Consider the following 21,941-nt stretch of genomic DNA (forward strand, 5'->3'; position numbering starts at 1 on the left):
CAGGCGCCCTCCAATGAGCGAGCGTTTCGCGACTTCTCCCCGCCCCGGAAGTGTCTACGCGGAAGTGAGCCTTAAAGGGGCCGCGCGGAGTTACGGGGGTATGGAGGGAGCTGAACGCCTATAGGGAATATTGGGGGAGGGAGGTTCTGGGAGCGCAGAGGAGGTGATGAGCCCTCTGGGGGTTGTATGGAGGCACCTATATGGATTTGGGCGCTGGGTGCCTAGGGAAGGATACGTAGGGAGTGTTGGGTGCTCTGGGGGGTTTTATGGGGGGTACTGGGTGATGTGGAGGACAACTGAGCACCAATGGGCGTGTGGGGTGAGCTGGGGGGCACATGGGGATGCTGAGTATTCGTAGGGGTAGGGGAGGTTGTGAATGTCCTTGAGGCACGTGGGGGAATAGTGGGTTTTATGGGAGGTACTGGGTGCTCTGGAGGGTGTGTGGGGGTTGCTGGGCACCCCTGGGGGGCACGTGCGTAGTTGTGGGGGGTGCAGGGGGTTACTGGGTGCCCATAGAGGTATAGAAGGTGCTGGGTTCCATGGAGGGGTGGTGCTGAGTACCCTAGATCTTACACGGGGCTGCTGAGCACTCGTAAAGGTATGGGGAGGTTTTGGGTTCACTGGGTGCTCTGAGGGCTGCATGGGGATTTCCGGGTACCCATAGAGGTATGGGATGTGCTGGGTGCCATGGGGATTGTATGGGGTGTACCCATAGGCTGGGGAGGGGGGAGGGGGGGAAGAAAGGTGGTGGTTCTGTACCACCCAAAAAGAAGATGCCCCCAATCAGGGCAGTCGTGGGAGGCAGCACCCTGATGTCTGCCATCACCCTCCATCCCCGCTCTAGGAACCGGAGCGATGGCAAAGCCTGGACATGCCTGGAGCCGTCCTAAATCGCAGGAGGAAGAGGAGGAAGACCCGGTGGAGGCTATGGTGACACGGACGGGCTGTGCAGAGCAGCACTGGGCACTGCAGGAGTGCATGGCAGAGCAGCGGGATTGGCGACGCTGCCAGGCTCAGGTCCAGGCCTTCCGGCAGTGCATGGCCCGGCAGCAGCGCCCACACCCTGAGGAGCTGCACCCCAACCCATCCCAGCACTCCCCCCATGGAGATTGAAGCCCCCAGGACTCTGAACCCCCCATAGGGACACTGCACCAGGCACCCTGATACCTCTAACAGTCCCCCAGAGATGCTGGCTGTGCTATGGGACACATTTCCTGTTATTTTTCTTTTTTTTTTTTTGTTTTTTTTTTAAAGCAGATTGTTATCTTGATTCAATCACCTTAATTTTAAGCCAGGAAATTAAATCTGATGGCATTTCTCCTCCTAGCTGAAGAACTCGTGTCCTTCTCAAAGCACAGAGGGGATTGGTGCACTATGGCAGTACCATACAATAAAGGTTTAAACAATGAGGCAGCACCCCAAGGCATCCCAAATTGGGGCACTCACATCAGGATTTCCACTCTGCCTTTCTCAAAGCTTTCAGCCTCTGGAGGGTGAGCTGCTCCCTTCCGGGAAGGCCCAGGAATATTTGGGGTGGGAGAAGAAGGGAGGTGAGGTGCAGCCCCACTTAACCTCAGGGCAAATAAGCTGTAAAAATGGACTCAAATCCTCTCTCGGTTTCAAAGAGAAACTTGAGATTTCTGCAGGTCATCTATAGGCCCCAGGTACAGCAGGGAAATTGCTCATTTCCTGATGAAATATTAAAAAATACATCTTTTCCTAATCTCCTCTAAGCATTGAAAATAAGGCTGAAATTCAATTGGAGCGTAACTACCCAAAGGATGGTATGATCAGGTGGTCTCAGCCTAAATTAAAGCAGTGTTGGAATCACAGAATCGTTTGAGTTGGAAGGACCTTAAGGATCACCCAGTTCCAACCTCCCACCCTTAGGCATTCAGAAATTCAAGGAGCAGAGCAGAAACTTGGGTGCTGTAACCTCTCCCACTTCATGTCCTAGTAGATACATACAAACAGCACCTCCCCTATAAAGACAGGCTGAGGGAGCTGGGCTTGTTCAGCCTGGAGAAAAGAAGGCTGCGGGGTGACCTCACTGCAGCCTTCAGTAACTAAAGGGAGCCTACAAACAGGAGGGGAGTCAACTCTTGGAAAGGGGAGATAACAGCAGGACAAGGGGAAATGGTTTGAAGTTGAGGGAGGGCAGATTTCAGTTGGATGTCAGGGGGAAGTTGTTTGCTGTGAGAGTGGTGAGGTGCCGGAACAGCTGCCCAGAGAGGCTGTGGATGCCCCGTCCATCCCTGGAGGTGTTCAAGGCCAGGTTGGATGGGGCCCTGGGCAGCCTGGGCTGCTCTGAAATGTGGAGGTTGGTGGCCCTGCCTGTGGTGGGGGGTTGGAGCTTCATCATCCTTGAGGTTCCTTCCAACATGGGCCATTCTGTGATTCTGTTTTGCTGGAGCAGCCAAACTCTAATCCCACATTTCAGCACTGCTATGCACAGAGCCAGGGCTGGGGGAAGGAGCAGACAGGTGGTCTGGAGCTCAGTGCTAGCAGGGATGATCAGTATTCCTGTGCTGACACGGAGCTGTCGGGCTGTAGCTCTGCAAACAGCTTTTGCCTCTGCTTCCTGGAGTGCTGACAGCTTGCCACACTTTCAGGCTTTACTTTCTCTCTCTGCCTTAGTGCACCATTCTGGGAAATTCCCCAAACTCTGCTTGGTGCTTTCAAAGCACAGTGTTTTCTCCCTTTCCAAATGTTCTGGCTTGAGGGATCCATGGAGAAATATCTTTTATGGTGTGAAAGGCAAATCTGAAATCAAGGGATAACTTCGCATACACTGCCTGACAGATGGCTCCAACCTTCCTCCCTCTGCTGAGTTTTTTTTGTTAAGCTGCAATTGTTCAGCTGCTCAGGGATGCTCATCCCCAACTTCCCAGTGTTCTGAGGCTCCATTCATGTTGGCAGAGCTCTGATCTATGCAGCTGTATGAGAACACAATGTTCCAGCCTTCAACTGCAGAAAAGAGCACGACAGTCCCTTCCACAGCAGTAACATCTGGAAGAATTTGGGTTGCAATGCTGGGGAGGTGTTTGTGAGTCTTTTGTCCTGGGAGGAGAAGGGCTTCTCGTTCGGGCAGAATCCCTGCTGGCTGTCCCCTATGAAGACAGGCTGAGGGAGCTGGGCTTGTTCAGCCTGGAGAAGAGAAGGCTGCGGGGTGAATCATTGCAGCCTTCCAGGACATAAAGGAGCCTACAAACAGGAGGGGAGTCAGCTCTTGGGTAGGGGAGATAACACAGGACAAGGAGAAATGGTTTGAAGTGGAGGGAGGGAAGATTGAGGTTGGATGTCAGGGGGAAGTTGTTTGCTGTGAGAGTGGTGAGGTGCTGGAACAGCTGCCCAGAGAGGCTGTGGATGCCCCATCCATCTCTGGAGGTGTTCAAGGCCAGGTTGGATGGGGCCTTGTGCCCCCTAGTCTAGTATTAAATGTGGAGGTTGGTGGCCCTGCATGTGGCAGGGGAGTTGGAGATTCATGATCCTTGAGGTCCATTCCAACCCAAACCATTCTGTGATTCTGTGTCACCTTGCTCAGACTGACAAAAGAACCAGTTGCAGATTTTGAGGTTCTATATTTCTAAGCCTCCTTGAATTCTAAGCCTCCAATTCTAGATCTGAGCAGTTTTGTCTAAGGGAGCAACTCAGGTTATCATTATTAACTTAGACACTTCTGTAGGCTAAAACAGTAATGTTCACAAACCAAAAGCAAAACATGCCAAAAAAGGAGAACTGAGAAAAGTGAAACCAAATTTCACTGTGGACCCCTTTCATTCACAATACAAACAAGTCAGATACAAACATATGTATTTGTCCTTATTAAGATGAGACGCTTCATAACGATGGAAATTTCTCATTGTCAGTACAGAGCTCACAAGGTCAACTTTCTGGAAGCTTGAGCAGCTGAGGAAGATCAGCCTTACATTCCCAGGGATGGCTCTGAAATGGACAGTGTTCTCCAACACCTCAGCTCAACTGGGCCAGCAGCTCTTCAAGTTCTGGTCGGGACTTCAGTCGGCTCTTGAAGTCAGTTTCTGTGTGCTGTGGAGAGGAAAAGAAACAGCACATCAAAAATCACCTTGAGTACTTTCCAAATCAAGAGAAAGATAAACCTTCTCTCAAAGTGAAAATGAAATGAAAAGTGAAAAGTGAAAGATTGAAATGTCAGCTGAACCAAGGTAGTGGGACTCCTTTGTGGCCACAGTTCAGCCTTGGAGGATCCTCCTTACCACTGCAGTTTGGATGTATTTCTGATAAAAAAATGACACAGGAAACAGAAAACTGGGAGCAAGTCATAGAACATGTGTTAAATGCAGCTATCAAACCAAAGTCTTCGAGTGAGAAATTACTTTTTGAAAGAGTGAGCATTGGCACTGTGCTCAGGAAGTTGGACACCTCCAGCTCTGCCACTGCCTATCACCACTGCATCTACGTCCTTACAGAGTCCTGCCACTTCCTCCAGAGCTTTGTCAGGGCATCCCAGAGCTTTAATCTCTCTCTGTGTTGCCAGTCTTACAAAGCCAGCTTGGGTCTTTCCCCTGGGCACCCTGCATCAGACTGCAATGACTTTGCAAATGGCACAATGTCACAGTTCTCCCTCCAGATACAAAGCTATCAGCCAAAATATATTTAAAAAAAAAAAAAAAAAAAAAAAAAGATGGCAGTCCTAAGACTGTGACCAAAGCAAAGGAGATTAGTGGACTCAAGAGACCTCCTCCCACATTCCTTGTGCTTTTGCAGAGCTGGAGATAACAAAATGTTCTACAAAGGCCATGTAAGAAAACGGCTTTTACATTCGAATTTAGTGTACTGCCTTCCCTTTCCAGCTGTAAAATCTTTTAGTCCCTGAATTAAAGGTTTCCTGGAACTGTTTTGACTGAACATAAAGCAACAGTAGTTTAAGTATTTCCTTATGCCTGGTGTAGTAAGAGTCCTGTTTAGGGACTATAATTCTGTCTTCAAGTCCTCAGTGCTGAGAAAACTGTTAGTGGTTTCTGCAGAAACAAGCAGAACCCTTCCCAGAGCAAATCCCATCAGAACAGGACACAGTATTTGGTTTTCTAGTCCCAGCTTTGCTACCAACTCCATGAAATTCCTGGTGACTCCCAGGTAAGAGGTTGTATGGCACTGTTAAAGAAGAGTATTCCCTTCTGAGTCACAGGGAATCCACATGAGCAAAGCAAAGCAACTTGCCATCTCCTACAGATCAATGGGCCTGGCTGGGAAGATACCTTCTGTGGTACTAATTATAAAAGGATAAGTGGGAAATAAAACTCCCATCAAGTATTAAAAGGAATGATGTTTGAGAGACCAAGTGAGAGCCATGGGAGATCCTGGGTGTCCATAGCTCTAGAGAAGACATTGGCAGCCTCAGGACCAGGTTCCTGTGTTTTTCAAAGCAAATTCACATCATGCATCATACCTGCATTCTAAATGCAAACACCCGGGTAAAATTAAGCATACCTCTTTCATTAACAGATGGACCCCTTCAGGCTGATTACTCTGAATAATTTCCAAGAATATTGGAGCAAACGTTGAGCTCAATCTGCTGATCTGAAAGAAGAAAAAAAGTGCTGCAGGAGCAGAACAACAAATGCAAAACAGACTTGTTTTACTAATGGCACAGAGAGAGAATCCATTTCAGTATGAGCCCTGGGCACTCAACTCCTTCATTAGAGAAGCACTCAGCTTCGTGTGCACACCTCTGTATAGCACAGCCCAAAGCTCTTGGTTTGGTTCTCTTTCATTTAGGTGAGACTCTACACAAAAGCAATCATGGCAAACTTGCAAGCCCTGGTGTTAACCTTGCACCAAATCTCTCTAGCAAAAAAAAGTCTGTGTTAAGGTTTAGAATAATTCAGCAGATACTCAGCATGCAGCACAGGAACATGCTATATGTATGCAGTAGTGAAGTGTCATTTAGGAGAAATACCTACTTGACTAACTGTACAATTTTGAAGCTGGCTGATACTAAGAATATTTCCACATTTCATTGAGTTTGTTCAATTGTTCGTCCTCAAACATGACATTTCTACCCTTCATATTCTGCAGAAAACAGATATTAAGTTGGCTAGAATAGAATGATAGAATGGCCTGGGTTGCAAAGGAGCACAATGCTCATCCAGTTCCAACCCCCTGCTATGTGCAGGTCTCCAACCAGCAGCCCAGGCTCCCCACAGCCACATCCAGCCTGGCCTTGAATGCCTGCAGGGATGGGGCATCCACAACCTCCTTGGGCAACCTGTTCCACTGCCTCACCACCCTCTGGCTCAAAAACTTCCTCTTCATATCCAACCTAAACCTCCCCTGTCTCACTTTAAAGCCATTCCCCCTTGTCCTCTCACTACCCACCTCACAAACAGCCGTTCCCCCTCCTGTTTGTAGACTCCCTTTAGGTCCTGGAAGGCTGCAACGAGCTCACCCCGCAGCCTTCTCTTCTCCAGGCTGAACAAGCCCAGCTCCCTCAGCCTGTCTTTGTAGGGGAAGTGCTACAACCCTCTGATCATCTTTGTGGCTCCTCTGGACCCTCTCCAACAGCTCCCTGTCTTTCCTGTACTGGGGGCTCCAGACCTGGACACAGTACTGCAGATGGGGCCTCATGAGGGCAGAGTAGAGAGGCACAAATTACACCTTTCAGTTGTTCAAGGTACTTAATTCCTCTTGTTAAAAGTTTTTGAGATATGAGGTGCTGCACAAGAGCTGCAGCACTATCAGCAACCAGGAGCTCATACCTGGACAACCCTCTGGTGGGTCGTGAGGACTGCATCCAGCTGCATTTTGGAGCCTCTCTCTTCCAAGAACAGCACTTCGTTGGTTTTGGTGGGCATCGCGTAGCTGCAGGAAGCACAGTCACTGCTTAGGATGGGGAGGAGAGATTGGCACTACTTTACAGGAACAAATCAACTTCCAGCAGCAGAGAATGTGGAAGGAGATTAACTTTTCATGAGAAATTAATTATGCAAACAATGTATCTTGCAAATCAAGCACTGGCAGAAGCTGGGCGCCTTACTGGAAAGAGATAAGGGAGAAGCTTGCAGCACTGCAGGCAGCAAAAACCTCTTTTAGCTACACAGAATCGTATGCAAGCTCAAAAAGAGAACTTCTAAATCCTGTATAGTTGAAGGAGAGCTTTAAGGCAAAAGTTCTTATTTATTTTGCAATCGTCTTTCTATTCTCATTAGGAACAGAGCTGAAAACACTGCTGCAACACATCATTCTTAGGACATTATTTTCACCTCTGTGATTTAACAGGGGTACAGAGACTGGATCAGACCCTGCTCTCCCCTAATTTATGCAGACACCTCAGCTTCCCTACCTGATGTTCAAAATATCAATAGCAACAGGCTGCATCCTGCTGCCCAACAGCCCCAGGCTGTGGGGTTGCTCTGCAAATGCTTTCAAGCACACTGCTGCTGACAGCACTCCCATTGCTCAGTGTCCTGGGTATCTTTCTTGAAAGAGACGCCTATCAGCTGCTGTTGTGTCACAGCTTTTAGTGCTGTTTGGTGCAAACGCATCACAGAGGGACTAAAATGATCTATGGACAAAGGATTTCAGATCTATGGCTGACTGTTCAAAGTGCATGAACATAAAGAAAATGGTTTTTGATGCGTTTTACCAGCCTCAAGCTGGGACCAGTGACTACAGAGGTACACTTACAGCTGTTTCAGACAAACACCAGTAAGTATTTTCACTTCCTTACAGCAGTATAATGATTCCAGCTCCTCAGATGCACTGCTGAAGCCAAGAAGCTCTGTCACAATCCTCAGACTCATTCAAACCAGCAGCACTTAGGCCTGCATTCCTGGATACAACATCCACAGCCTTTAGGTTTTTTTCCCCCAAAGGAATAAAAGGTAACAGATATTTTTCCTTGAGATCTGTTCAGTCATAGCCCATACAGTTCCACTGCAACCTTACACAAATAAAGCATCCTAAACTGTAGACAAACAAGCTAAAAGAAAACACCAAGAGAACAACCTCCAGATGATGGAAGATTGGGATTTTAAGTGAGCATCTGTCAGAGATTATATCACACCCTTTACTTCAAGCTATCCTCATTGACACGCCTCACACAGCCTACTGTAAAGTGATTGCAATAGATGACAAACACACAGAGCTGTGTTCTTTATACCTTTCAATCACTCTAATGGACAAATGGTTGCAGAGTTTATGCACATATCGAGCAAAGTGCTCCACGAGACACATATCATAGGAAGTCATCTGGATGTTAATATCTCCGTACTCATGTTCAGTCCCAACATTTATCTCTTTCATCTGTACTCTATCCCTTTTTCGCTTTGGAACCTGTATTAAAAGAAAGAAAAGAAAGCATTTTTTTTTTCCCCCAGTGCAGCTGGAAATACAAGACATTAACTGTTGCTTAACACAGGAGGTTGAGTTAGCACACTCTCATTTGTCAAAGGTTTGCTGCACCACGTTGAACACATCACAGCCCATCTGTGCTCATTTTCCCTGCCTTTGAAACTGGGATGACATTATCTTAGCAGATGTTCAGAAGTTGAGCAGCTCAGTTCTTGGATGGCAGCACTACAGAAGTGGCACAAAAAAATACACACATACTATGATTAATTCCTTCCAGAAGAAACCAACGAGTGGAAATCAACCTGCTTTCAATCCAGCCCCTGCCTTCGAAGCAGCTGTCTGGATGAGTTACTGTTTCTTCATTTTGCAAAAATTGTCTTCTCTCCCAATTCCAGAGAATGTTGAAAACTTAAATGCAAATACAACCTGCTCACAGCATTCAGCAATCATTTGAAGGTGCTCTGCCAAATTCACCATTAGGAAGAGATTCCTCCCAAATGACTGAAATTAAACAAGAATGTACTGGACAATATATATATATATATTTATGCAGTGTTGTACTTCACGTGACATAACATTCTCTACTGAGAGATGCAGCAGTAAACCATCACCTGCTCGCTTTTTAACATGGTTCATCAGCCATAGAATTAATAACACCAATGCTTGAGTCAGACTGTACATGGATGGGTCAGCTGAAAGGTCTTTGTGCCTACCTCCTTTGGGAGCAGATATTTATACTTCCCAATGCCATGTGTAGGACGGGATCTGTAGTGTCTTTGGTAACTCACAAGTGCATCACCTGAAAGGAAAAGCAGAGCAATCATGTATGCCATACAGCTGAAAACATCTTTTCTTTTAACAAACAGCTATTGATGCTTTGAGAGCCCAGAATCTGTGCTGAGGACATGAATTTGTCTTTAGGGGAAAGCAAGGGCAGGCCAAGCTTCAGCTTCAGCAGGTCCCTACCCCATTGAGCTGCCTGCATATCCCATCCAGCATGCTACAATACCAAGCTGGTTAGTGGTGAGCAACAGGAAGGGAGAAAGAGATTAAAGGTGACTCATTTCCCAGGTAAATCCTCAGTCAAACAACAACAAAAAAAAGAGCAGTGGATGGTGAGGATATTGATGAAACCTTACATCTGTCTCCTCTCACGTGACAGCAGTGATGCTATTATGATGGATCTGAACCTCACTTCATTTTAAATTCAGCCCTGTTCAAATATGCATGTGCTAGGAAGTCAAATCAAAATGGCATCAGATTTATTTATACTTCTTTCTCCAGAGTAAAATGAAACACTCAACAGCTTTCACTTTAATAAACGAAGCTCAGAACAGCAAAGAGAAACTGAACACCAAGGACCTAAACCACACAGATGCTTCCACATCAAAATCAAATTCTACTTTAAATTGCTACAGAGGACTCCACCAGCTCAATGAATGTTAAAGTGGGACCTCACTCAGCCAACAGGCTGTGGATGGTGTCAGCATAAAGCCACGAACAGAAGTATCAGCTCAAGCAGGAATGGGGAAGCAGGAGAAAAAAATAGGAGAAAAAGGTACAGGGGAAACAGCATGGGCTCTGGTTACTTAACCAGCCCAACTGTGACTAAAAGACATTCAAAAGGAAACAGGAATGCTCAAATGTAAAATATTTATTTAGGGTAGACAAAATTTTGGCTTGCATGCAGTCAACAAGAAGCCTTACCTGCAGCACACAGACAACTTTCTCTGGGTGTTGATGCTCTGTAGGAAAGAAGATTATTGTTAAAACTCCAGTTTCACACAGCTGTGGAAATGTTACACATGTGGCTAAACTGCTTGAACAAAGAATCACATCCTCACGTCCCTCAGCAACAGATGAGATTCCATTACTGAGGAGACTCTCTCCTCACCCTTCAGCCTTTCAGCTCCCAGATATCAGATCCAAGCCTTCCCTCCTTAATTTGGTGACGTTCCTCAACAAGAATTACTTGTTAAAAAACGTATCTTTTTTGACACAACCTGTAGAGGTGACCAAGTGTTCTTCACACCTTATACTGTCTTGTATTTAATGGAGTTGATTTCTATGACTCACCGGCTGAGAGCAAACACTTGCTTTAGCAATGTTCCCTTTTTCAAGCACAGCACCTGTAACACATAATCACAAGGTGAACATTTAGTGAGTTTTTACTGGTATTTCCCAGAATACACCCATAGAAAAAACACCTGAGAGCCTCTGACTGTACCCCACACCCACCTGATCTGTTCACAGCCTCTCCACACTGTTACATTCCAGAAAACTACCACAACACAGAGGAAAGTGACAAAAGGATGAGGACGACTACAATCACCTTCTCCTGCACCACCTTGCTCTGGAGCAGTGACAGCACCATTCCAACAACCATTGAAAGGCTGAAGGAACTGGGCTTGTTTAGCTTGGAGAAGAGAAGAATCTGGGCAGACCTCATTGTGGCCTTCCAGTACTTGAAGGGAGTGTATCAACAGGAGGGGGAACGGCTCTTTACAAGGGTGGATGGTGATAGGACTAGAGGGAATGGTTTTAAAGAGAGCCAGAGGAGGTTTAGGTTGGATATGAGGAGGAAGTTTTTCAGCCAGAGGGTGGTGAGGCAGTGGAACAGGTTGCCCAAGGAGGTTGTAGATGCCCCATCCCTGCAGGCATTCAAGGCCAGGCTGGATGTGGCTCTGGGCGGCCTGGTCTGCTGGTTGGCGACCCTACACACAGCAGGGGATTGGAACTGGATGAGCATTGTGCTCCTTTGCAACCCAAGCTATTCTATAATTCTACCATTCTATGATTCATCCACCACCCAGGTGCAGAGAAACAGGGAGCTCTGCTTTGCCATTACCACCACCCTGGCATGCTGCATCATTAGGAGGGGGCTAATTATACATCTCCCCATCTCATAACCAGAGAAACAAAGAGTGCAAAGGACCTGCAGGTGGTGATGGGATGGGGGCTGCCATGGCCATGGTGTCTATTGTCTGTCCTTGGGTGCCCAGGGAGGGATGCAGGTCTCTGCCCCATCCGCGGGCTGCAAGGAAGGCCACTGGGGGTACCAGAAGCGGATTTGTTTCCATACCCGTCAGAACTGGGCCACAATTGCCAGACCACCTCCAGCACATGAATGGGGCAGAGACCGTCCCGATCCCAGGACCGACCCAAGCCTGCCCCTCTCCTTCACACCACGGTACCAGGGCCAGGCTTGCGCCTGTCTCTTCCCCGTTCTCCCCCTTCTGCATGAGACGAGCCCTCCTCACCCACCCCTTCCCGTTCTCCCTCAGCCCCGCGGTTACCGCCGCGCTCATCGCTCCGCAGGGCCGCGTCCGTCGCTCACAGCGCCCCCCCGGCGGTGCACCCCCAACACCGCTCCGCCGCGCCCCGCAGCCCGCGCCCCGCGTTCCGTCCTCACCTCCCAACCGGACCAGGGGAGGGCAATGGGGTGTAACCCCTGCAGCTGGGGGTGGGGAGAGGTGGCCAGCAGGGACAGGGAGGTGATTGTCTCTCTCTGCTCTGCCCTCGTGCGGCCCCAGCTGCAGTACTGCGTCCAGGTCTGGAACCCCCAGTACAAGAAAGACAGGGAGCTGTTGGAGAGGGTCCAGAGGAGCCACAAAGATGATCAGAGGGCTGCAGCACCTACAATACAAAGACAGGCTGAGGGAGCCAGGCTTGTTCAGCCTGGAGAAGAGAAGGCTGCGGGGTGACGTCATTACAGCCTTCCAGGACGTAAAGGGAGCCTATAAACAGGAGGAGAGTCAATTCTTTACAGGGGCAGATAACAGGACAAGGGGAAATGGTTTGAAGTTGAAGGAGGAAAGATTTCAGTTGGATGTCAGGGGGAAGTTGTTTGCTGTGAGAGTGGTGAGGTGCTGGAGCAGCTGCCCAGAGAGGCTGTGGATGCCCCGTCCATCCCTGGAGGTGTTCAAGGCCAGGTTGGATGGGGCCCTGGGCAGCCTGGGCTGCTCTGAAATGTGGAGGTTGGTGGCCCTGGGTGTGGTGGGGTTTGGAGCTTCATGATCCTTGAGGTCCCTTCCAACGTGGGCCATTATGTGATTCTGATTCTGTGTGAGGGGGGCTGACTTCTTATATAGGTAGACAGTGATAGGACAAGGGTAAATGGATATAACCAGAAAGAAGGGAGGCTTAGGTTAGACGTTAGGAAGAAATTCTTCACTCACATGGTGGTGAAGCCCTGGAACAGGCTGCCCAGAGAAGCTGTCAATGTCCCGTCCCTTTAGGTGTTCCAGGCCAAGCCTGAGAGTTTCCTGGTCAGCCTGATCTAGTGGTTGGCAATCCTACTCACAGCAGGGGGGTTGGAACTAGATGATCTTTGAGGTCCCTTCCAATCCAAGTCATTCTGTGATTCTGTGATCTTCTGGTAGGGGCAGGGGGAGGTGCACCAGGGAAACAAGGCGGTATTGCAGCCAAGGGGTGAGAAAGGATGAGCCCAGGGAACTGCTGAGCTGTCAGCCTCACCTCTGTGATGGGGGCAGTTCATGGAATGTACGGCAGAATGACAGCATGGCTGGGTTGGAAGGGAGCTTAATTCCCTCCCATTCCCACCTTCTGCTGTGGGCTGAGTGCCCCCCCAGTTCAGGCTGCCCAGGGCCCATCCATGGCCTCGTCACCTCCAGGGATGGGGGCACCCACAGCTCTGGAGCTCTGGGCAGCAGAGCTGGGGGCCCTACTGCCTCTGGGGAAAGAATTTTGTAGAATCATAGAATGAATCCCTCAGCCTGTCTCCATAGAGAGGTGCTCCATCCTCTGAGCATCCCCATGCCCTCCTCTGGACCCCCTCCCACTTTTCAAGCATGTCCAGCTCCATCTGAATGCTGTCCCCTCCATCTATTGTCTCAACTGCACCACTCAGCTTAGTGCCATTTGCCAGCGGCTGAGGAGACTCTCAATCCTGCTGTGACATTGAAAATGATGTTATAGAACACTGGTCCCAAGACAGACCCCTCCTGTAATGCACTGGGACAGGGAGTGGGGGTCACCGTCCCTGCAGGTGCTTTGTGGGGATGTGGCACTGAGAGACGTGGCCAGTGGGCATGGTGGGGATGAGCTGGGGATCTCAGAGGTCTTTTCCAGCCGTTATGATACTCTGACACAACACGCCATAGCGGCTGCTTGCATACTGCAGGAATACCTAGGGGCTGAAGGAGTTCAGCCTCCCGCTGCTCCTCGGCCCCCACAGCGGGGACATCGCGAGTGGCTCCGCCCGCCCTCCCCCCACTGATTGGTTTTCTGCCTCCCTTCCCGCTAGCTGATTGGTCTTCCTCTCTCCCTCTTCGCACGCTGATTGATCCTCCACTTCGTCCATCAAACCGGCGAGGCGCCATGTTGAGCGCGGCTGCGCGGTTCCCGCCTTGCGGCGGCCATGTTAGCTGCAGCGCTGTGAGAGCTGTCAGAACGGCGGACGTTTGGCGGAGCTCAGCGCTCACTGATCCGTTTTTAGGAGCCCTCAGCCGGTATCATGCTGACCATGCTGGCTGTAGGATCGATGCAGGGACCCGGCAGGGCCTCATCAGCTCCGTGCTCCATCCTGGAGCCTGAGAAAGGGCCATGGGCCCAATCTCAGCCTTAGAGGAGCTGAGAGAAACGGTGCTAAAGCCTCCCTGCTGCATGGCCCGAGCACTGCGAGTGGTATTTGTTATGTGTACAAGTGGTTGCAGAGGCAGGACTGGACCTTAGCCCTTAGCAAACATCCACGTTGCTGTTCTGGGGTCAGCTGAGTTTGTGCTGCCAGTGGCCTTGGAAACGAGGGGAGGTTTCAGTATGAGGCACCCAGGCCCTGCTGCAGGCAGGCATTCAGCTTGTGGGAAAAGTGAACACAAACTGCTAAGGAAGGGGTAAATCCTTGTTGCCAGCAGTCTGACAACAGTTTGTATTCCTGTGGCTGCTTCTTAAAGTAATTTAAATGGAAATGCTGTAGGAATGATGCTGGAGCACCTCCCCTATGAGGACAGGCTGAAGGAGCTGGGCTTAATCAGCCTGGAGAAGAGAAGGCTGCGGGGTGACCTCATTACAGCCTTTCAGTACCTAAAGGGAGCCTACAAACAGGAGGGGAATCAACTCTTTGAAAGAGTTGATAACTGCAGGACAAGGGGAAATGGTTTTAAGTTGAGGGAAGAGAGATTTAGGTTGGACGTCAGGGGGAAATTCTTTACAGAGAGAGTGGTGAGGTACTGGAACAGCTGCCCAGGGAGGCTGTGGATGCCCCGTCCATCCCTGGAGGTGTTCAAGGCCAGGTTGGATGGGGCCCTGGGCAGCCTGGTCTAGCATTAGGTGGGAAGGTTGGTGGCCCTGCATGTGGCTGGGGGGTTGGAGATTCATGATCCTTGAGGTCCCTTCCAACCCTGGCAATTCTGTGATTCTGTAATGATGGACTGGATAAGGAGCTATGAGATATGGTTTAGTGGCTTGTAGTAGTAATTGTAATGGGAGGATGGTTGGACTAGATGATCTTTTAGGTTCTTTTCAACGTAATTCTATGATTCTATGACGGAAGGAGCCTTTCCTGGTGGGTGACGTGCTTCATACGGGGAGGTGAGGTAGGCAGCGAGGTCTGCCTGCCATTCCTGGGTGAGAAAAGGTGGCTTCAGGGTATCCCTGTGCCACCAAACCCAATAGTCTGGCAGTGGGTTAGGAACAGTCATCCCTTTGCGAACTGTTCCTGTCTCTGCCACTCTCCTTAATGTGCTGCTCTACCTCTTCTTTGCCAGGCCGTTTCCAACACAAGACTTGATTTCACCTATGCTTTTACTTGTACCTTTCCTTCCTGGTCCCAGTTTCCCATTTTTTGGTATTGCAGGTGCCTCTGCTGCTGAACCCCCATCTCAGAGCTGCGCTTTGTGGGCAGCAGCTGCCTGGTAGTGTGGTTTCAGATCAGAATTTAAAACAGTGCTGATTGATCACTGCTCCGATTGCTTCTGGCTGGAGCTGTCAGGGCTCATGATAGATTCTCTCGCTCTCTTTTTCCAGATCATCAGCATTCATTGATAATGGTGAGCCTCTCCACTGCTGACCAGACTCATACATTTGCCTCCTGCTTTGAGATCCACCCTGTCAGGCTCTGTACTGCCTTTCTGAGTGAGGAGGGCTTCTGACACACTCCTGACACTCGATCTGCATCTCCATTGCAATTCAATGCATGAAGAGAAGAAAGGTGAGAGAACAAGGTCCACACAAAAACAGAGCCCAGATGGGCTCTGTACTCTATGTGAGGCTATTGTCTCCTCCACCTTGTCAGCCTCGGGTGGGATCTGCACCGTCTTTGCATCCAACCTCCATGCAGGTTCCCATATCTCAGCTGTGTTTTTGTGGCACTTCCTGGACACGACAGAGCTGCTGATGTGGAACAGATATTGTGCTGCCCTTTAATCTCACCTCTGGAGCCCCAGGTGTGGCCACCTTGGCAATTACAGCCATTTGATAACTCCAAGTGCTTTGAGCAAGGAGCACTGGTGGAATTTGAGCTGGGTTCAGTCTGGCACTCCCCTTCAGGGAAGGCTGTTTTTCCTTTTGTGAACTCTGAAGTTCGGACCACACAAAAAAGTCAGTGTCAGTCTTGTTTATAAGCTCCCTTCAAGTATTGAAAGGTCTTACTGGAGTCCTTTCTTCAGGCTGAACAAGTCCAGATCCCTCAGCTTTTCTTTGCAGGAGAGGTGCTTGGCCTTCTGAGCATCTTTGTATCAACTGCACCACTCAGCTTGGTGCCATCAGCAAACTTGCTGAGGGTATGCTCGATCTCACTGTCTGTGCCATTGATAAAGATGCTGAAGAGCTTTGGTCCCAAGATAGACCCTTGGGGGACAGCTCTCATCACTGCCTCCACTGGGACACAGAGCCATTGATCACAGCCCTCTGACTGCAGCCATCTAACCAGTTGTTTATCTATCATTGGATTCAGCCTTCACATCTCTCCAATTGAGAGATAAGGATGTGGTGCAGGGGCATGTTAAATGCCTTGTGGAAGTCCCTCCAGATGGCATCTACCATTTCTTTGTCCACTGATGCTCTCATTCCATTATAGAAGACCACCAGATTGGTCAGCCACAGACTGCTCTTGGTAAAGCCATGCTTGATGTCTGGGATCACTTCTTTGTCTTGCATGTGCCTTAACATGGCTTCTAGAAGGATCTTCCCAGGCTCACTGGTCTGTTGTTCCACAGATTTTGATATTTCCCTTTCTTAAAAACAGTGAAGATGTTTCCCTTTTACCAGTCACCGGGGATTTCAACTGACAGCCATGACAAACAGCATAGGTTTGCTTGCACTAGGGATAGTTTAAAAAGAAAAGCTTTTAACATCAAGTTAGTTCACAAGAACCAAGATGTAACCTAATGTAGATGAGGTACATCTCAAATACGTGCATCAGCTTATAACACAATTCCTTCCTTTTCCTTCACTTACACAACTGAATGAGCAATGATGACTGAAAAGGTTTCATGCTATTACTACACAGGTGCCAAGTGGTGTTCCAAATTTTGTTAAGTATTTCTTTTGCTCATTCATTTTTAGCCTGAAAAGACTCACAGAGCTTGCATCTGAATGCTATCAGAAGGTCTGTGTCGTTGTTACCTGTCTTCAGAACTCCAAAGATTTATACTGCTGTCTAGTTAAGAGTAGAAAGTAATTTGGCTACCAGCCTTGGAATTTAGCCACTAAGAATTCATCACTTGTTCAGCAAAAATTCAACAGAAAGTCAAATGGAGCAAAATCAAATTTGACAGACGTCTCCTTGTTCATATACAGCTCCTGTAACTGAAATAACTTTCAACACAGTTCTGCTTGATTGTAGGAACGCACACCCTAATGCCACCCAAGCCATTATGGCCATGCCTTGTCACCCTTTCAGCCATCACTGACTAACCTGGGATAGCAGCGTAGGCTCTGGGCCATATTCTCCTCCCTTGGACATCAGCATGTTGTCAGCAGCATCAGCTATGGCTCAGAGCTTCTCCTGCAGCTGCTCAGCCTCATCCATGAGCCAGTAGATGCAGGCAAGTTCTTGCCACCTCCATCCCTCCATTCCTGATGGTGGGATCCAGGCATTTGGCCTTTCCCAGACCTATGATGCCCTATCATCTTCTGTCTGCCCCACAGTGGCCACATCTGTTCTTGGTGCCTGCGGATGCAGCTCCTGCCTGGTGAGTATCTCACCCTCATCCTCAGTCTTTTCCCTGTTCCCAAACTCAGTCTCATGAGCACCTCTATTACCTGTGTCTGCAGCAGCTCCCTTATGAAGTGTGCTATCTGGGTGGTGCAGAATAAAGTGTGCGTGAAGTAGTGCTGGTTGATGATGCACAGCACAATGAAGATAACATAGGAGCAGCCAGCCTCTGTGCTCTGATGGTAGACATTGAAGCAGTTGTTGAACATGAAGATTTGGAAGAGGACCATCATGGTGGTGAAGTGCCCAAAGAGCTGCAGGTGGGACTTACAGGAGAGGCAGCGCATGACTACAGAGAAGATGGCAAAGGTGACAGATTGCAGATGCAGAGTGGTCATGAGATGCTGATAGGAGTTGGCTGAGGCCCTGGCTGCAACAGAATGGCTCTTGGCAGTTTTTTTTTCCTGATGGCTGAGCATGTGCTCTGTGAAAACTGGGGGCCCTATCTCCAATTTGAAATGCTCCAGCTTCTGCTCCCAGAAGCTTCTGCTAGTTCTTGTCATGCCTTTCTTTGACTAATGAATCATTTTATAGCTAGGTAACTGAGTACCTGCTGAGACTGTCTGTTTCCAGGAGCGTAGCCTGCTTTTTTGTGTGTGTGTGTGACTGCTAGCAAAAAAAAAAAAAAAACAAAACCCAAGGGTTTGAACTGTTACTTTCCACTGGTGAGAAACCAAACCCAAACCACCCCTTCTGTGTGCTTCACTAAAAAAATCCCCAGAGGTCTCTTCTTTCTCTCAGGACTCCCCCAGATATGGAGAGGAGCCATAAGCAGGCTTTGCTGGAAGGGTTATTGCATGCTTCATTGCAGATTTCTCCCTGTCACATGGCAGGGCGCACCACAGTGTGCCCTGTTGATGACTTGGTGTGATACATATAATCTCTGCCAGCATTTGTGCTGCTTGTGTGGTTTGCAGCCTACCCACAAGGCTGTTAATTGCCCCTGCCCCTTCTCACTCAGTCCACTCTCTGTCGTGCTGTGCAGATGAGCAAAGTGGTCCTGGGAGAGTTGGGATAAAGCACATGAAAGTCTCCAGTTCTTTTCTGACTTGTTTGATTACAAAAACAAAAAAGCATTTAAATTCAACTTGGAATAAAACATCCTCTGATGTGTTCATCTCCTGGCTTCTGCGGTGCTTCTTAGGACTGTGTGTAGTCCCTGCAGGAGTCAGTGGATGATCGCCTGTGGCTTCAGTGAATGGAAGCAGATCCCTGAATTGCTTTATCTCAAAATCCTCTTTCATATACCTGCCAGTCCCTCAGGCTGAAGCTCTCTGGCAGACAGTGCAAAGTGTTGTATTTGCCCATTATAAAGAGATGCTGAGACTGAACAAAGCTTTTGGACAGAGCAGTGATAAAAATGATTGTCTTTAGCAGTCGAGGTTTGTCCCTGGTAGAGAGCACTTGCTTTTCCTGGATCAGTGGGGAAGATTTCAGAATCCATTCTGGTATACAGGCAAGGACAATATACGTGTTTGAAATGATGCTGAATTTGTCTGAGATCCCTGCTGGACTGGATTATCCTTTCCCATTGTGTAGGAGAGCAGCTGTAACAACCAGTGTCACAGTGATGTGCAAGGGAGGAAGGCTCCCAAATGCCAGGTGCAAAGCAGAACGAGAACTGCCTATACTAAAACTTATTTGCATTTAGCCAACTTATTAAATGCACATTTATTTTTTTTTTCTTTTTCGGGCAGTTCAAGGACTGGAAAATGCACTTTAGATTAACAATTAATCATGTTGAGGGAATACGAATTAAATGATCAATAATAGAAAGCATAGAGCATTTGGTTTCCAAAGCACCTCATTGTGCACCTGGATTGTTGGTGCAGTTTCTTAGAACCATAGAATGGCCTGGGTTGCAAAGGAGCACAATGCTCACCCAGTTCCAACCCCCTGCTATGTGCAGGTCGCCAACCAGCAGCCCAGGCTGCCCAGAGCCACATCCAGCCTGGCCTTGAATGCCTGCAGGGATGGGGCATCCACAGCCTCCTTGGGCAACCTGTTCCACTGCCTCACCACCCTCTGGCTCAAAAACTTCCTCCTCATATCCAACCTAAACCTCCCCTGTCTCACTTTAAAGCCATCCCCCCTTGTCCTATCACCATCCACCCTCGTAAACAGCCGTTCCCCCTCCTGTTTATACACTCCTTACAGGTAATGGAAGGATACTACTTGAAAGACACTCCACCAAATACTGGAAAACAGAATTTAGGACTATGAGAGAGATTTCTTCTCGTCAGCTCCAAACACACCTGCAGTCTTCAGTGAGTGCTGCTGACTATTGGAGGAAAGGCTCTGGAGCAATCTCCCAGAAGGAGAACTGGAGGAAAACCTTTGTTTCCAGGTATAAATCTGAATCTGCAATCAGGATGTGTTGGTCCTGGAGGTGAGGGTGCTTTGAATCCCTACAGGCAGCCCTGCATAGCGTTGTTTGAACCTTGTTGACTGAATCACAGCAGATTTGCATCAATGCCAACGTGAATAAAACTTGCAAGCAGGACCCGAGACCCCTAAAGGGCTCTGTGATTGAGCACGTCCTCGTTCCAGGCAGCCATGCTGAGATATTCATGGGAACAGCAGGTGCTGAAGCCAGCTGAAGCCCTGGGAAGCTTGGGGGTGAGTGCTTCTGAAAATCACATTTTGTGTTGAAATCTCAGTAACCTGAATGAGAGAGAATTGGTTGGTGTGCAATTGCACCAACATATAGGAGGGAGCAAGGTGCACGAGCAAGGGGGGTCCCAAAACCAGTGTGTAAATGGGATGAAATGGGCACATGCAATGGGATGCAGCTGAGAGCCTCCTCTCTGCTGAACCTTGAGGGCAAACCAAGCAAAATGGGGGAAAATGGACAAAAATTAGCTAAAGGTCAGGCATGCCACAAGCTGGGATTCTGGATTTCATCAGGCATAAGTCCCAAAGGCTCCAGTGTGTCCCCAGTAGCTGCTCCTGTAAAATTGGGGTGTGCTGCTGTAAATATGCTGCGCTGTCACAAGGAGCTCTATAACTACCTGAAGGGAGGTTGTAGCGAGCTGAGGTCGGCCTCTTCTCTCATGTAACTGGTGATAGGACTAGAGGGAATGGTTTCAAGCTGCGCCAGGGAAGATTCAGGCTGGATATTAGGAAATACTACTTCTCTGAAAGGGTTGTCAGGCACTGGAATGGGCTGCCCAGGGAGGTGGTGGAGTCCCCTTCCCTGGAGGTGTTCAAGGAACGTTTGGATGTTGTGTTGAGGGATATGGCTTAGCGAGAACCATTGGTGATAGGTGGATGGTTGGACTGGATGATCTTATAGGTCTTTTCCAACCTTAGTGATTCTGGGATTCTGAGCTCACTCTCTGCTCTCTAAAAGGAGTTGGAATCTAAAAGGAATCCTCCAGTTGAAGATTAGGCGTTCAGTTGTAAGGACTCCACTTTTTGTTTCCCCCCTCCTTTGAGACCTTTGCATTTTGGCTATCTCTAGCAAAGGCTTGTAGTCGCTGTGTATTGTTTTAATCTGTAATTAGAAGGCCAATTGCTCGTGTAGCCCTCCAATCACCTAGTTGCAGTTAATTAAAAAATAACAACAAAAAAGACCCATTTTTTTTCTTTTCCTTCAAACAAGGACCTATTTCAATGAAACCAAACAAGGATGTGTTGCAATAGCACACATTTGGCAACCAACTGCCCCACACAACCCCTCTGCTAGTTGGGTTGGGTCTGTCCTGCACCACTGACCTCTGCTGACCATGAGGCTGTTTCAGAAATGTGGTTGGTCTTTTGTCTCAGGTAAGCAGTGATAGAAGCACAGAATATTGGATAGAGAGGTTGTGGATGCCCCATCCCTGGATGCATTCAAGGCCAGGCTGGATGTGGCTCTGGGCAGCCTGGGCTGCTGGTTGGCAACCCTGCACATAGCAGGGGGTTGGAACTGGATGAGCACTGTGCTTCTTTGCAACCCAGGCCATGCTATGATTAATATCCAGGTAGGAAAGTGCCCATAAGGTGTCCAACACAGGACACCCAAAAATCACACCGTATGTCTGAAAGTGTAATCTGGACATTTTTTGAACAAGAAGTGATGGCCTCAAGTTGTTCCAGGAAGGGCCAGGTTGGGTATTAGGGAAAATTTCTTCTCCAAAGAGTGGTAAAGCAGTGGCACAGCTGCGCAGAGACTGGGGGGGGTCACCATCCCTGGGGGTGTTCAGAACCATGGGGATGTGGGCAGTGGGCATGGTGGGGTGGGTTGTGGCTGGGCTTGGGGATCTCAGAGGTCTTCCAACCTTCGTGATTGTGTGACTATGAAGTTTGATGTCCCTTTGCATATCCCCACTCCCAGAGGTGCCTCTCAAGATGGCTGGGCTGTGTTTGCTTCTGGAGACCTGTTAACAGCAGAGGTCACCAGGAACTTCCTGTATTCTGTCCGTGGCCTCACACAGGGTGGGGGCTCAGGCAC

General features: G+C 48.7%; 2 protein-coding genes and 1 long non-coding RNA gene across 11 annotated transcripts; 2 read left to right on the forward strand and 1 right to left on the reverse strand.

Moving 5' to 3' along the window:
- The first annotated feature begins 3 nt into the window (after positions 1-3).
- Positions 4-2,622, forward strand: COA4 (cytochrome c oxidase assembly factor 4 homolog). Of its 3 annotated transcripts, none has more exons than XM_031606112.2 (2): positions 4-98; positions 845-2,620. In XM_031606112.2, exons 1-2 carry the CDS (start codon positions 14-16, stop codon positions 1,111-1,113), a joined length of 354 nt encoding a protein of 117 aa, XP_031461972.2. In that variant the 5' UTR covers positions 4-13; the 3' UTR covers positions 1,114-2,620. The 3 variants fall into 3 exon arrangements, with proteins under 3 accessions (XP_031461972.2, XP_089990379.1, XP_089990380.1); XM_090134253.1 differs by having other exon boundaries at positions 92-163; positions 845-2,622; XM_090134254.1 differs by lacking the exon at positions 4-98 and adding an exon at positions 170-598 and having other exon boundaries at positions 845-2,622.
- Positions 2,623-3,796: 1,174 nt separating this feature from the next.
- Positions 3,797-11,758, reverse strand: MRPL48 (mitochondrial ribosomal protein L48). Its single transcript, XM_090134251.1, has 8 exons — positions 11,628-11,758; positions 10,408-10,460; positions 10,039-10,076; positions 9,045-9,130; positions 8,141-8,313; positions 6,738-6,840; positions 5,470-5,559; positions 3,797-4,047 (listed from the first exon to the last, which is right to left on the reverse strand). The coding sequence occupies exons 1-8, from the start codon at positions 11,637-11,639 to the stop codon at positions 3,973-3,975; spliced, it is 630 nt and encodes a 209-aa protein (XP_089990377.1). The 5' UTR covers positions 11,640-11,758; the 3' UTR covers positions 3,797-3,972.
- A 1,930-nt stretch (positions 11,759-13,688) lies between these two features.
- On the forward strand, positions 13,689-21,720 carry LOC149920369 (uncharacterized). 7 transcript variants are annotated; one of them, XR_016463520.1, is made up of 3 exons: positions 13,689-17,815; positions 19,664-20,125; positions 20,819-21,720. It is a non-coding gene; the product is annotated as an uncharacterized LOC149920369 (long non-coding RNA). The 7 variants fall into 7 exon arrangements; XR_016463525.1 differs by having other exon boundaries at positions 19,664-19,853; positions 19,969-21,720; XR_016463526.1 differs by having other exon boundaries at positions 13,689-17,483; positions 17,566-17,815; positions 19,664-21,720.
- The last annotated feature ends 221 nt before the right edge of the window (positions 21,721-21,941 follow it).

This window comes from Phasianus colchicus, chromosome 1 (assembly GCF_987193195.1).
Source record: "Phasianus colchicus chromosome 1, bPhaCol1.hap1.1, whole genome shotgun sequence".
NCBI classification, from domain to species: Eukaryota; Metazoa; Chordata; class Aves; order Galliformes; family Phasianidae; genus Phasianus; species Phasianus colchicus.

Bases quoted from the DNA above. Each gene is read 5' to 3' on its own strand.
- MRPL48 (XM_090134251.1), bottom strand. The intron at 10,077-10,407 runs GTGAGTCATAGA...TCTTTCCTACAG, and splicing joins CAAGTGTTTGCTCTCAGCCG to AGCATCAACACCCAGAGAAA. The intron at 5,560-6,737 runs GTATGAGCTCCT...TTCTTCTTTCAG, and splicing joins CCCACCAGAGGGTTGTCCAG to ATCAGCAGATTGAGCTCAAC.
- COA4 (XM_031606112.2), top strand. From the start codon at position 14: ATGAGCGAGCGTTTCGCGACTTCTCCCCGCCCCGGAAGTGTCTACGCG. The intron at 99-844 runs GTATGGAGGGAG...TCCCCGCTCTAG, and splicing joins GGCCGCGCGGAGTTACGGGG to GAACCGGAGCGATGGCAAAG.